This window comes from Tachysurus fulvidraco, chromosome 14 (genome assembly GCF_022655615.1).
Source record: "Tachysurus fulvidraco isolate hzauxx_2018 chromosome 14, HZAU_PFXX_2.0, whole genome shotgun sequence".
Classification (NCBI taxonomy): domain Eukaryota; kingdom Metazoa; phylum Chordata; class Actinopteri; order Siluriformes; family Bagridae; genus Tachysurus; species Tachysurus fulvidraco.
This window is the reverse complement of record NC_062531.1, coordinates 10,052,441-10,068,495: the sequence shown is the minus strand read 5'-3', so window position 1 is coordinate 10,068,495 and position 16,055 is coordinate 10,052,441. Positions and strand designations below refer to the sequence as shown.

General features: G+C 35.8%; 1 protein-coding gene across 1 annotated transcript; it reads left to right on the top strand.

Annotated features, from left to right (window-relative positions):
* Positions 1-868: 868 nt before the first annotated feature.
* spata6 (spermatogenesis associated 6) lies at positions 869-15,507 on the top strand. Its single transcript, XM_027166434.2, has 12 exons — positions 869-1,037; positions 2,024-2,161; positions 2,985-3,033; positions 3,139-3,180; positions 3,667-3,791; positions 3,992-4,072; positions 7,078-7,314; positions 8,160-8,255; positions 9,340-9,506; positions 11,448-11,538; positions 12,836-12,918; positions 14,982-15,507. The coding sequence occupies exons 1-12, from the start codon at positions 948-950 to the stop codon at positions 15,163-15,165; spliced, it is 1,383 nt and encodes a 460-aa protein (XP_027022235.2). The 5' UTR covers positions 869-947; the 3' UTR covers positions 15,166-15,507.
* The last annotated feature ends 548 nt before the right edge of the window (positions 15,508-16,055 follow it).

Sequence of the window (16,055 nt, the reverse complement as noted above, 5' to 3'; positions counted from 1 at the left end):
TGAGGGCTGCACTGCTTCTTTTTGAGATATAGGCTCTGAATCCATGTAGACAGAATATTTGAGTAGGTGATCATTTATCAGAATTAAAGGTGGCAAATATTCTTAATGTCCTTGAAAAATTACCGGTTATTTAAATTAATTGCATACAATGTAATGTTAATTAATGTTCATTTAGACTCTTAATTAGAAAGCAGAGTAAAAGTTTTCATTAAATCAGTTTAGCTGTAGTTAGGCAAGAAGAACAATTACCGTTCATAATATCGCAAACTTTGCCTGGTTTAGTTTAAAAAAAAAAAAGGAAAGAACTATTTGGGAACTCTTGTTGGTGAGTTGACTTTATACACTACATGACCAAAGGTATGCAAATATCAACCATGCATGGATCGTCTCGGTTGCCACAAAGCTGTAAGCACACAATTGTTTGGGATGCCTATGCATGCTGTAGCATTAAGTTGTCCCTTTATTGGAACAAAGAGGCCTATTGCTTTTATACATTACATTATCATGACAATGTCTTATGTTAACAAAGCCAGATCCACAAAGACAAGGTTGATGAGATGGAACTTGAATGTCCCAATCCCTGATCTCAACGTCACAGATCATAGGATGAACTGAAACACACCTCAGTGTGTGTGAATGAGCACAAATCAGTACAGCCACACTCCGTAATTTAGTAGAAATCCTTCCAGTGTGTTATAACAGCAAAGATAGACCTTATATACCGGAATTCTCATTTAACCCCGTGTTAATACTGTTAGATTGCAGTGTGCAGATAGTTTTGTCCATATACAACACTGCACACATGAGCTACATCATCTGACTGAAAACAGAAGGAACTCCCATCATTACAAGAGAAGGGAAACTAGAGGTCACGTGACCGACTTCCCGTTTAAATCAAGCAACTTTTAAACAGCGTCCGTTGCAGCTATGACAACATAGTGGTAAAGATGGGAGGACTGACACCGCCAGGGCAAACTTTAAAAACAAGACCACGACGAAAAGCTCTGAGATGTACTGTAGAACTAAAACTACACGCTGTGAGTTCACACACGCACATGAATTTACACTTTGGGTTATTTTTCGTTGTTCGTTTGCTGACAGCAGCAAATGCTAGTCGGCTAACGTAGCGTTAGCATTGTTGCTAAGTAGTCAGAAACACAAACAGTGTTCAGTTGTACAGTTTGGTGTGTTGTGGTCATTTTTTCAGGGATCAGATACAAAAATCTTAACTCTACATTCATGTGAAAGCAGATCATTTGAAAAAGAGGTGGCTATTAGTACGTTTTTTCCTTTGCATTTTCTAGATGACCAAGTTACATCTAATCAGGGCTCCCATCCCTGATCCCACAGGTTCTCACCCCTGGTCCTGGAATACTCACTATAATAATAATAATGATGATGATGATAATACATTGTGTATAGCACATTTTATACATAAAATGAAGCTTAAACTGTATGTTTATTGACAGTGTATATATAATATATGTGTTTATATATATATATATATATATATATATATATATATATATATATATATATATATATATATATAATGTTTATAATGTTTATATGTGTTCTTGTCTTGTCAATGTCATTCTGTTACACTGTGGAGCTTCTGTCACTAAAACAAATATCTCGTATGTGAAAACATACCTGGCAATAAAGCTCATTCTGATTCTGATTCTGATAAAGTGCTTCCCAGGTCAAAAGCAGAAAGAAAAACAAAATGTAAAGAATAAAGAACCAACAATAATGATAATAATAATCATTTATTACATTGAAACAAAAAAAAAATAACAGAGAAAATATATTGATCAAAATCTTAACCAAGATATGTCTTAATGCTTTTTAGAAATATTTGAATGTTTGCTAATGATGAAATTTTATGTTGCTTTGCTACACATTCACTTCAACTCAGGAACAACTGATTAGCTGGATCAGATGTGTTGTGACCAGGGAAAACATTAAAACATGGTGGACTCTACATAACTGAGCTCATTGCTTGAATTATTGCTCTCTTTAGATCACTTGTCCAGGGGTCCTTTTACCATCCCGTGAGGACGTGTACTTGAGCGTCCGGATGATGGGACAATACCACAAAACAAAATGTGTCTCCTCCGCCTTCCCTCTTTTGCTGCATGAAAACATAGTATTTACTAAGGTGAGGTGGATTAAATAAATCCTATTGGCTACTAAATCTGGCAATACCTGATGATTAATGTGTACAGTTTGGATGTTGTATGTTTAACTGAGATATATAGTATGTACATTCATGTGACATACTGTATTTCTAATATTTGTTTTATATTCATTTGATTGACGCTAATTGAAAAATCTATCTGCTGTGTGTCGATCTGACATCACACAGGGAGTGCAGTGACAATGGTGTTTGTTAAGTTTCAAAGATCTTAAACATTAAGTAGTAACTGTCAGATTTACAAAAAAGCATGAGATTCTTTTATCACTCACCATTCGATGTCATATTAATGAGAAATCCAGAGTAGAAGCTTGCACTGAGCTATGGCACAGACCCTGCTTGGCTAGTTTTTGATCTACAAGCATGGCAGCATTTCGGTGGTATTAACATGAAAGTTGAAGCTTTGGAACCTGATCTGTTTGAGCAGAGTGTACAGATGAGAAGGTGAGAACTACAAAAAGTCAAAAAGAGAAAGACAAAAAGATTAAAGCGCTGCTGCACAGCTCTCTTGAGGTAAAGATGAAGCAAGGGCTAAATCCCCCTGGTGCCTCTATCAGCAGGTGGTTATAAGCATTATGGGTAATAAAAAATAAATAAATAAATAAATAAATAAATAAATAAATAAATAAATAAATAAATAAAAACATCCAGTGTGAAAATAGAAAAACATGTAAATGAAAGAAGTTTAAACCACAAAAGCAAAACCTCTTAGTGAGTTTAATTGAAAAAACAAAAATGAATGAATGAGTGAACGAATGAATTTTGACTCAATCTCTCTCATCATCAGAGGTTCACCGGAGCATTTGATCCTTGTGATATAGCTGATCATCTGCAGAGTAAGAGCTATGTGGGGTCATGTTCAGTCCTCCCACTTCTTTTTCTCATATACACCAGATCAATAAACTAATAAACACTCATACACACTTTTGTTTTTTCTTCAGATGATACAACTTGTTTGGAGCTCATCCAGCTTGTTCCCCCAGGTAGGAGATTGTCTATTTCCTCATTGACGGCTGCACATCAGAATTGTAGCTTAATCCTGACTTTAGACAGACTGCTTAACATGAATCATGATTTTGTTGGTGTGAAACAGTGTGTACTTTTTGGGATTTTTTTGTTTTTGTTTTTTTAATTATTATTCAGTAAATTTGATTAACAAGCAATCCTGCATGTGTACCATGTGACAGCATGGTGTATAGGAACTCAGTGCGATTTGGGTGCCATATAAGCAACAAATTTGATGATAATGAGCTTTTGACATTATGGTGTCTTCATCTGCACTGTAAATATATCAGGCTTTTTGAATTAGTTACAATTCCACCTTTGTGAAACTATGTTGACCATACTTTCCAAATTATTAAAATGTGCATAAAAGGGCTGCTTTTGCTGCTCAAGCTTCAGCAGGTAGCTATCAAAAAAGCACTTTGACTAAGCTGGGAACTGCATCTCTCTCTTGACTGATGACACAGAGGGTGAAATTCTGGCCACATTTGAGGAGAACACCAGAAACTTCCTATATCCAGGCCTAAGCCTGGTTCCCGAATCCCCAGGTTCAGACAGAGAAGTTCTCATGAAGAAATCTGCCTCGTTCCCGGTGTGTATCTCATCCACTCACTGTGCTGTGATATCTATGACGCATCGTAAAAGCCATTGCCATTTTCCTGCTATTTGCTTCAAGACATAGATTGTTTGGGTAAATTGATCTGCCAAGAGTGTCATTATCTTCCTCAGCCGACTGTCTTTAAAGTTTCAGATTTTCTTTCTTTTTGTTTTTTTTTCATCTCATTCCCTCAGGGGATTTCACCCAGAGTGGAATTTTCAACCACATCTGTTATTGAAGAGTGCGATATGAAAAGTAACCAGCCAGCTGTCTCAGTGAGTCTTGTTTTCTTCTTCAGTTTTTCCTTCTCTAATAAAATGGACAATATCACAATTAATGGAATTAACAAATAATTCTTTACTTGTGCCAATGCACAAATTTAGCTTAGACGTGGGAAATCAATATTATATTCTGTATCATGCTGATTATTATTATATTATATATATTATATTATATATTATTGAGCAGGGATTAGAAATTGTTGTGACAAACCAGATTTATTCAATGCTGATTGTCTACAATTCTTATAGTCCTCAAATATAAGAAATATTTGCGTAGCCTATTCATACAATTGTCTATTAAATTCTTTTGTATTTTTGTTCATCAACAAACCCTAACGCTAGTAGGAAAACTAGGAAAACAATCAACAACATGGTGGTGGCATCTGCTGCTCCTGCTGCATCAAAGGGCAGTGTAACATACTTTGATGAAAGTGCTGTCTGCCCTCTACTGCGTACATAAGCTGATTCATTTCTGTAAAGCAGCTTAAGAGGCAATGTCCATTATTAGATGTGCTACATGAATACAATTTTAATTGACAAATGCCACCGATTTGAATAGTTTAACTGTGATTGGCAGGGAGACTATATGCTATCTTGGAGTTACAGAAATGAATTGCCATGGTATACAAACTTTGTAATATTCAGACTTTCTACAGCTTTCTGGTGCTTTTACTGAGAAGCCTATCTTGTTCAGATGAACAGATTTGACCCACAGGGTAATGCTGGCTGACTCTTGTATAACAGGTAACTTTCAAAAGGATATATCATATTCTGGTCATATTTTTAATTGTCATTATTGTACAACTCTTTAATTTAACATACAATTGTAAAAGAGAAAAGTGGCTTTTAAGAGGCATCTACAGAATTGTATGGCGACACATAGAATAGCCCTGTCAATCAACTAATTATCTGCCCCTCTATATATATTTCATCTCTTTGGCTCTTGACATCTCAATGGATTTAAAAGCACTTTTAAGGATGGGCATTTTTTTGTAACGATAATTACAGAGAGCTGTATTGATGAGACCAACATCGACATATGGCCTTTGAATCTCCCCATTGCATGTGTTTTATAAAGTGGTCTAACTTTAGGTTTTTAGTGGCAGTGTCTCCTGAAAGGCACATTGAACACAACAGTATAAAAACTGTCTCAAATGGAAACAATATAGTATCTTTCATATTTCTGTAGTGTTCATGATACTATTAGTATCTCATTGTATCCTTGAGCAGTGCTTTTAGGAGATGGCTATTAGAGTGAAGTACTTATCCATATCTTGAATGTAGAGACTGCAGAGAGGAATTGTGATGTACAAATAGTAAATATGAATGGATTGGCTGGCAGGAATCTTTTGCTGTTTTAACTAGGGACTGTTAGGGATAAAAAATTTTCTTTTTCCAACTAGCTTTTTAGGTTTTTTTATATATTTTTTTTTAAACTGACACTTCTTATGCTGCCGATACAATAGACTAAGATTATAACAGGCACCTATTTTCTTTTTTCTGTCCATTAAATTCTCTTGTCTAGTCCAGTTCGCCTGTTGTCATATTCTCTAGATCTATTTTTGTGCGTGTCGCTTTTGTGGACGCTTCTGATTTGGACTTGAAATAGCATGCTCTTAAATGGGCTTTTTCTGCGATTTGCATGCAGTTCATTTGAAGAGAGCTTGTTTCTGCTTTAATAAGCTACTCTCGGTGCTGGCTTTGTTGTTTCAAGGACATCCGGCTTTATCTTCTGTTACCAACACCAGCAAAGCCACTAATCACATCAGACAAGCACGACTCACGCTTTAAAGCAAGCTCTTTGTGCCTCCACCAACAGAAGAGAAAACTAAGCGAGAAAGAACGAAAGGAGAATACAGCTCCTATCCCTATGTGTACGGGGGACCGGCGACTTTAATTCCATTAGATCTGTTCTCTTCAAATAGCAATCTCTGTCAGGGTTTATTTTTTTCTCTGCTTTTTAAAAATGACTTAATATGCCAGGATGTTCCAATTAGCATTTAAATTATCTTTGTTTCTTTTTTCTACATCCATGTAATGCCATTATCATATTAGTCTGAAACCGACCATCGAATGCAATTAACATTTTTAAAAACGTATTTATCTAAGCAGCGCCCACAGGAACCCAGTTATTGGAACTCAGAATTATGTTAGCTGAGATTAGTTATTGAAGTAATTTTCCTGTAAAGGTGAGATTGGAAGCAAGAGAAGGTTTACATTCGGCTTTATGTGTTTGGATTGAGCTGGATGTTGTGTTTCGGTGTGTTATCAACATGTAATTTCCTAGAAGTGTCAGACAGCGCTCTTGGGGAATATTACAAAACAAGAAACTTTATTTCTCTTTGGCATTTTACTGACAAATTTCAGCGTTTAATTTCCACAGGCAGTGTAATGGAGTGTTTTTTCTTAATGTAAGGAATGAAACACAGTGGGGTTTGCTATCAAAATAGAAAATAATCAATGACAGGATGGTGTGATGGCAGTACAGTGTTGCAGTTGATTATTTTCTATAACAGCATATCTCCAAGAGCTTTATTCATTCCACAGAAATTTGCCAAAGATTACAGAATTTTGTTGTATCACAATTAAAAACTGTAAAAAAAGTTGTCTAACTTTGTGAGACCAGTAAATTACTATTATTAGTTCGACTCTTTGCTCGGCCTTGAAGGCAAAAGAAATTGCAGTCTGTAATGTAATGCTGTAGCAGGGAATCTGGGAATCTGAAGGACACGTTGATACTGGTTGATACTGATAAACATATCCATTGATACTGGAAACTCTTTCCATTAACCAACAGAAAGCTTTACTATTTTAATGATTATGCGTTTTTATGCAAACCATCAATCATTACTCTTTGTAAAAGAGTTGTTACTGTAGGAACTATAACTTATTAGAATGAGTGGATTAATATAATTTAATGGAATAATAAGACATATCAACCTTAGACCAAGAGCACAGTTGAAAGTGTTGCAAAATGAATATTTTCTTTTCCTTTCTAGCCACGTGGAGCTTCAACCTCTAAGGCCTGTGGTGTAAGACCAAGAAAGCCAAAGCCACCTTCAGTAGAACCATGTGGCTACCAGATGCCTACAGTCGCATCACAAAGCCGCTGCCCATCACCATACACTCACCGTAGGATGTGCCAACTCTCTGACGATGCCACACAGCGTCTCCACCACCTCCATCTCGGACCCTACACCTTTAAGAAAGACACTGCCCCTCAGCCACCTTTTGTTGTGAGGAAGTTTTTGAAAGTTCATTTCAGGATCTTTATCTTTTTTCAAAATTTTATCCGGTGTTTAATGCACTTTTGTATTTATAACAGATACTTATGCAACACTAGCTTTTTTTTATTTGCCTCTTGTAACCTTGATTAAGTGTTGTACTAAAATTTAGGCATGTAACTTATGATTAATCTGTCAAAGGTTTAAAGAAAACTGCTGCTGAGTAATTTAAATTACGGTCTCGGCCACATTTTCGGCTCGGCCCGACCGCCTCTTTTATGAGTAAAGTGCAGGAAAAGCTCCCCTCCTGTTTCCTTCAGTGTTTTCACTACACAAACAAGTCCCGAGGTGTAAATATCAAAGCTGTCATGCTCTGAAAGGCGAGATTCAGATCTAAGACATGTCATATCAACATGGCATTTTTCATTCTTGAACCTTTGAAAATAAAGTGCCTAGCATTTTCTGAGTACGTCCTGGGGCAACAATTAACCTAAGTAGCTTAAGAGTCAAACACTGATTATTAAAATAAAAAAGAAGAAGGAATATTTAACAAATGTGTGTGTTTCTAAAGTGAGAACTTGTTTATTTAGAAGTCTATTTAATTGCAGTATCACTGCCAGGTAAAATGGCACAGAGGCACCTGAAATGAGTCAGCTGCATGAAATGAACTCACTCTGTTTCTGAGAGTTTTTCTCCTTGCATTAACCTTTCCAGAAAAAGTCAATAATTTTTAAATGGAAGGCAAATTCAACTGAGTAAATAATTCCACTGTCAGTTTTTTGTGCTCTTTTGCGTCAAGAGATTGCTTGTCTTTGTTAAGAAGTGAAAAGAAAGCTGATTGAATTTTGTGTTTGCAGGTTCCTTGTAGTCCCAACTCTTCACTGATTGAATCTCCAACAACAGCTTCAGCTGTACAGTCTTCACCAAAGAGAAACTCCTTCCAGCAGACATCTGTGAGTTTGCCACACTTCCACTATTACAGCATGCTATTTTGTACAATGCTTTTATATACTTTTACATATTTGATTTTATCTGCTGATCTTTATGGACATTTCAGATCAAAACTTCTTTGAGTAAGTTACAATATAAGTAAGTTACAGAGGAACTGCCGATATCCTTTCCCATATATTTTCATATATTTTTTATATAGTTTATACCACCATATGCATTTATGTATATACATACAGTACTGTGCAAAAGTTTTAGGCAGGTGTGAAAAAATGCTGTAAACAAAGAATGCTTTCAGAAATATAAATAATGAGTGTTTATTTCTGTCAGTTTAGAAAATGCAAAGTGTGCAAACAAAAGAAAAATCTAAATCAAATCAATATTTGGTGTTACTACCTTTTGCCTTCAAACCAGCATGAAATGATGGCACGGCCCCCACAGAGCCCTGATCTCAACATCATCGAGTGTGTCTAGGATTACATGCAGAGACAGAAGGATGTGAGAAAGCCGACATCCACAGAAGATCTGTGGTTAGTTCTGCAAGGTGTTTGGAACAACTACCGGCCGAGTTCCTTCAAAGACTGTGTGCAAGTGTACCTAGAAGAATTCAATTCAATTCAAGTTTATTTGTATAGCGCTTTTTACAATAGACATTGTCTCAAAGCAGCTTTATAGAACATAAACAATTGCTGCTGTTTTGAAGGCAAAGGGTGGTCACACCAAATATTGATTTGATTTAGGTTTCTCTTTTGTTCATTCACTGCATTTTGTTCGTTTATGAAAAAAAAATTTTAACACTTCCATTTTTTAAAGCATTTTTTCACACCTGCCTAAACCTTTTGCACAGTACTGTATATTTTCATATATTTTATATAGTTTATACTTTTTACTTATCTACCTCCTTTTGGTTTTATTTTTATCCTTGATTCCATTCCTTTCTGTGTTTGAGACCTAAAAAGCATTTCACTGCATGTCGTACTCTGCATGTATGTGTATGTGACAAAGAAATTTGATTTTGACAATAAACAGTGAACTGATTAAAGCACACAGTAACTCTATATATGTTAATGAAACTCTACATGCTTTCAGGTAAGAGGTCATTCTCTGCGTGTGTGTCCTGTATCTCCTGAGGGGAAGTCCACATCATTCTTCAGCAGTCCCTCTTACAGAAAAAACCCTGCTTATCAGTCGACCCCTGTGTCCAGGAGCCCCAGGGCCCACAGTCCTTTGCTGAGCCGCTCCACACTCCGAGAAAGGTGAGAGGAAAGTCAGCTTCACATACCAACTGGATCACAAGTTCTCAAAACACTCCTTAGGACTGAATCGAGGATTTTTTTTCCATAGCACAATTTCCAGTCTCACTGATTTTGTCATAAAAAATGGAATATATAGGTGATCTAAAACAGATGTATAAAAGATTTCTAAAATAAGCACAAATCATTTTTTTATACTTTCCTTTTGTCTGTTAATCTTTCTGTCTGTCTGTCTTTGTTTTTTTTTTCTGTATGTCTTTTATCTTTCTGTCTCTTTCTTTCTTGCTTGCCTTCTTTAAGTTTCTGTCTGTCCTTAGGTTACATTTGGATAAGAGACACTGAATGGTTCGACCCTACAGTATCTCGCCTATGAATTTCAAACAGTGTGCTATTGACAAAATGTGCAGCTTAAAAAAACACAAACAGCCCGATCTATATTGTAATCTGGGCCCATATGTGAGCTGAATCTTCTGCTCTGTCTTCAAATGATAAACTCTGATGTCCGCTTGTGTTTGTTCATTACTTAAAAGAAAAAGACAAATATTCCTGAGAAAACAAGGGGGAACGGCTATTGATTGTATTTCAGCGAGATCTAATGCTTCTGACCTGACGCAGAGTTTAATAAATTCTGAGAGACCTTGTCATTGATCTGAACAACAGACTGCTAAACCGACAAATGTTTGTTTGCTTGCCTGTCTCTACTGCTTTTTTAAAATCCTGCTGAGACAGGAGCAAACATTTTAAATCAATAGACAATTTTAAACCGGAGCGTAAATTGTAGAGTAAATATTAGGAAATGTATGATACTTTTGTCTAGATTGAAAGCATGACCAGAGTCGGAAGGCTGCAGATTAAGGCCGGCTCAACAGATTCAGACAATAAGAGAGTGAGCACGTCTTTTGGACGTCTTTGATGGGAAATAAAATGATGCTTTGTGAAGTTCAGCCTGTCCTCACTGCAGCAGTTGGCTTCTCGTGTGCTAATCATTTGGCCGAGCTAACCGTCTGAAGCACAGCGCGTATTAGGTTCATTAACCAAAACCTCTCATCTGTACATCCTCTCCCATAAGTCTTTCTTTCTTTCTGTCTTTCTTTCTTTCTTTCTTTCCTTCTTTCTATTTTTTTATTGTTATCTAAAGTCTCGCTTTCTGTTTTTCTTGTATTTTGATTTTTCGTAGTCTATTTCCTTCTGTAATTTTTCTTTCTTTGTCTAGTCATATCTGTCTGTCTGTGCCTTTCTTTCTTTCTTTCTTTCTTTCTTTCTTTCTCTCTCTTTCTTTGTCTGTTTGTGCATCTGTCTATGTCTACATCTGTCTGTCTGTGCCTTTCTTCCTTTATGTCTGTCTGTCTTACTACACAGTAAAGGGGTCTGATTCTTAAATATTAATTGTGTAAGAGTGGAACTCTTTCATAACATATTTTGAAATGTTTTTATGTTGCTACAAATAAGTCTTTTTTTATTCATTTATACTTTGCAGAAATGAGAAGTTACATGTTTTATATCTCTCACCCACTTGTGTGTATGGTTTTTAATGTATAATAGTTTTAATGTTGATAAATGTTTCTTTATTGTGTACATGTACATTCTTTATGTTTACTAAGTGTTTTGTGTTGCAGATGTGTGTTTGTGTTGTGTGTTTTTAACTTTTTTGTTCCACTCTAAGGGTCACAGCACAGACTAGTGTTCTAACATGGTATTGCATTACAGCCACAAAAGAGAATTGCCATTATGAGAATTACTTGCACTTATATATTGACAATTTTTCTTGTATTCATTGCTCTTCAAAACCAAATGGCATTAACCTGAATAAATGTTTTCGGTATTATGTGGATGAGAGTCATTGTTTTTTCCCAAATTTATGCAAACATTCTGCTTTATGCAAACTCCTTTGATTTTCCTGGCAGTGAGGAGTAAAAATTCTGGACATGTGTCTTTCCTGTTCAGGTTTCAGAGCCCATCCAGTCCTTCACATGAGATCCATAGACGAGTTCAGAAGATTTTACACACTCATGCTACTCCCCGCAAGCTGACTTTTGTAAGTATGATGAAAGATCACTATGTCACAATGACATTTTACTCATGAATTAATATAGTAACTGATACTCTCATTTATGTGGATGTGGTAGCTCAGTGGTTAAGGTGTTGGATTACTGATTGGAAGGTAATGAGTTCGATTCCCAGGTCCACAAGTTAGTGCCACTTCTGGGCCCCTGAGCAAGCCCCTATCCCTTTAATTTCTCAGTTGTATAAATTGAAATAAGTCACTCTGGATAAGGGTGCTTGATAAATGCTGTAAATGTAATTTTGTATTTTTACCCAGAATCTTTTGTATGACTTGAGAAGTGTTGTTATAACCACTGGTGAATGGACTTACTATTCTTCTTATTCTTATGAAACTGCTCCAGTGCGTGTGTGTGTGTGTGTGTGTGTGTGTGTGTGTGTGTGTGTGTGTGTGTGTGCGTTTTCAATGGAAACAAACTCTGCACCTGGAATATTTGTCTTTATAGGATCATCTTTTTAGACCTGTATGTTCTGTTTGGGGTCTGTGTGACAAATTGTAATATATAGAGAGAGATCATTATTTACCTTAATTACATTGAATAATTACATTTCTAGGTGATGGCAGGTTTCACCATCAGAAAGGTTTTAGGAGAAAGGTGTTTAGGCATCTTTTCTTTCCCATATGTTGTATACATATATAGAATATAGCTTTAAATATCAGCAGTTTCACATATTGTTATTGGAAAATTGTTTTAAAAAAAAAAGAACTGTAAATTTCAGCATACTTAGTTTGCCTGGTTTGTTTTGCATTTATTTAATAAAAATCGTTTTGTTTTTTTGTTTTTTTTAAATTGACAGTTGACCAAAAATACATATTATTTGTTAAGTGGCATATATAGAACGTATATAGCTATATATTGTCCATTATGTTGTGTAAATTAAGGAATTATATGGTTATTTCTGTATTTAGTTGCAGTTTAGTTGCAGTTAAAGGTGCACTTGTTTCTATTTGTTTACCAACATTTTAATTTAAAATGATCATTTTCAAAATGTAATCATTGGGGTAACTGTGACCTCATCAGAACATAAGAGATAAAGGCACTGCAGATGCTAATGAGACAAGTAAATGTGTTCAATGGAAAACCAGTAGGATTTATGTACAACCGCCTACTTTGTGTAATTGTGAAATGCAAAACAATGTTTTATGTTTTAATTTAGTTAGCACACTTTTGCAGATTCTATGTATCGGAAACAGTTAAAAAAGGAAAGTTGTATTATTGTGTGTGTGTGTGTGTGTGTGTGTGTGTGTGTGTGTGTGTGTGTGTACGCAGTGTGAAGAAGGGGAATCTGGTCAGACTGAACCAGGTCCGTCCTGCCATGACTCACTGCATCACAGCCAGCTACCTGCAGACAGGTACACAAGCCGTCACTCAAAATAATTCATATAACGATACATTTACACAGTTACAGTTATTACATTAAAGTTATTTGTATAGCGATTTTAACACTTGACACAGTCTCAGAGCAGCTATGTAGAAGTGTAGAAACAGAATTAAATTAATTTACTGTTTATCTCTAATGAGCAACACAATGGTGGCAAGGAAAAACTCTCTGAGACGACATGAGGAGAAACCTTGAGAGGAGCCAGACACAGAATGTAACCCATCCTCGTTTGGGTGACACTAGACAGGAAATAATGTCCTTTCTACATTCATTTGTATGATTTGTCCTTCAAGAGGATGTTTTTTCAGTAAAGTTACATTTGTTCAGAAGTGTTGGTTTCCCTTGTGTATTGAGACTTTTGGAAGGCTTTAGGCATTAATAAATATTAGAGATGATTCATTTTTTGTCTCTGATATTCTTTCTGAGTTTCAAGAGATGCACATTTGATATTTATCTTATCTGAGTTTTTTCAATCGAAACATTATAATTTGTACAACAAAATGTTATATAGTGTAAAGTATAAAACTTTCATTAAAAATAGAAATTTCAGATAAGCATAAATACCTGCTAATACCCAAGATTTCAGAAGCAATATCAAAGAAGAAAAAATTTGTATCGTGCCTAATATTTAGTCATGCCTGAAGAATTTTGTCTGTTACACAGAAGAGAAATAAACAGTCATTAGGAAAATGTAACTAAATTGACAAAACATGCTCTGCATTTCTTTAGAAACACACATGGAGGCATCTTACTCACTCTTGCTCTCTTGACGAACACATCTGGTGTTATGCATACAGCTGTATGCCCATCTCAACCTTGCCACAGCTTCCTGATCAGCCATAGGAATTGCTAAGATCTTTTCTTAAAGGCCTAACTGAAGACAATTTACTCAAAAGTATTAATTTCCCCTGTGTGGGGAGACTTTTGAAATGCCCTGTACTCAATATCGCCCATTGAACAAAATCAAACGTAAATGTGTCATACTTTTGTCTGTATCGTGTAACAGAAATTTATGCATTTACATTTTTGCCATTTGGCAGACTCTATAAATAAATACATCACTACTGGTTCAATAGGTCACAAATTAAGAAAACCATCAGTCTAAAACTCTTTTAGTTGGGGGAAGTCGTGGCCTAATCCTGACTCCTAAACCTAAGTTTGTGGGTTCGAGTCTCGGGCCAGCCACGGCTGAGGTGCCCTTGAGCAAGGAAATTGTAAAGAAAACATACAGCAAAATAACAAGGACACAATTTTTATAAGAATATATGAGGTCTTGTTTAGTGTGCTTAATGATATTTATGCTTCTTCAAAGCTGAGGGTCCTAGACTGAACTGTGTACTGATGTAGAAGAACATTTAATATCTGATTTAAAGAGTTGTGTAGAACCTTAGCCAAAGAACTTGGCAATGCCTGAACAAGAGAAATGTGCTGGAGAAGCTCTTACTTATTTATATATCTTTATAAGGCTTATGCTCACTGTTATATAACATGAACAAGAAGAACTACCATTGATGCACATGTGGAAAGAAAGCTGGAGTGTGAAAACTTCGGTACACTCTTTTGGTGGAGCTTGACACTTTTCTACATATGATATTCACACTTATGGGTGAGATATTTGTCACCAATGATCACAGGCACATGCTAAAACTTCTACAGTGGTGTTGTCGCTGCATAATTTTATCAGAGCATCATTTTTCCAAAGTGAGTGGCCAGGCAGAGTTGCACAAACTGAGTTATATTTAAACTACACCTTTAATCTTAAAAAAATGTGGTGCAGCCATAAAAAGCCTGCGGAAAATGCGTTACCAAGAGTTGGGGAAGGCTAAAGACTTTTGATCATTAAAAAAATCTCTGCTACACTTTTTATAAGTGAACCTGGGTAATGTAAAATGTAATATTCCATAATGTGGCATAAACCATCTATCACCCAATACAATACCTGACTGCTTGTCTAAGGTTATTGCTTAATCATTGCAGTAAAGCACAATTACTATGTTAAAGGCAGAATATAAATCTTATGCCTCTATGTTGCAGGGTTATTCCTGGAGAGCCATCTGTTCGTTTAGATAACGGAACATTCTGGACCAACAAAGCTGCCAAATATACCGGGAAGTCCCACAGAGCAGTGTTTGAGGACAGCCTTGGCAAAATCTACAAGAACCTGTACAGAAAAGCATCAAGTCCCACACACACTGACTCACAAAGCACCTGGACATAGTCACCTCTCTGGATGCCTAGTTTTCCTTTAAACCAGCTAGGGCTTATTTATTTCTTCAAAATCCAAACCAAAGATTCTGTGCTAATATTTTTAAGCCATGCACAATAATAATGTGTCCTGGTTATATAATGCTGATTACTTAAAACAAGGAATCAAGGCAGGATAATCAACAACAGGAAGGTGTGACTCAATGTTTTTGTTAATTATACAGTGACACACCTCGCTTTTGTTTTGTCTTGAGGCAACTTGTCAAGTTATTAAGAAGAACTGAGTGTAACCAAACCGTTCTACATCTCTGACACTAGGGAATTATTCTAAATAAACCTTTTACAGAAAGCTTCATTACAGCAATGATTACATAGTTTTCACATGCAGTATATTCAGTATGCAGTTGGATATACTTTTAAGGATAATGTTAAGTTAGGAACAAATCACACAATTATACAAAAAAAAAATCATCATCCTGACCAGGGTGACATGATTAATCCTCTTCCTCTTATTTTAACAGTAGCACAGCCTAGATCTGAGTACCATAGAGATTTTTTCAATAATTACAATGTTTGATTGATTGATTATTGAATGAACATTAACTCTAACTATAAACCTTTAAAGTATACTTGTTGAACGTACACTGCAAACGAGTCCCTGTTTTTTTTTCTTAGATCTCTTTTTCCTCACATACTAAATAAAGATTTGTCCACAAACTTGGAACACAGATGTATGATGTCGCATTACACTTTCCTGTCAGTGGAACGTAAAGGCCCATGTTACAGCTAGAACTTCAGCTGCGCTTTAGTGTAATGGAAAGTAGTGCTATAGTATAATCATGAACATTTGTGAAACTGATGTGAAATGTTTCCAAAGAGAAGAAATACAAAACTCCACAGCCT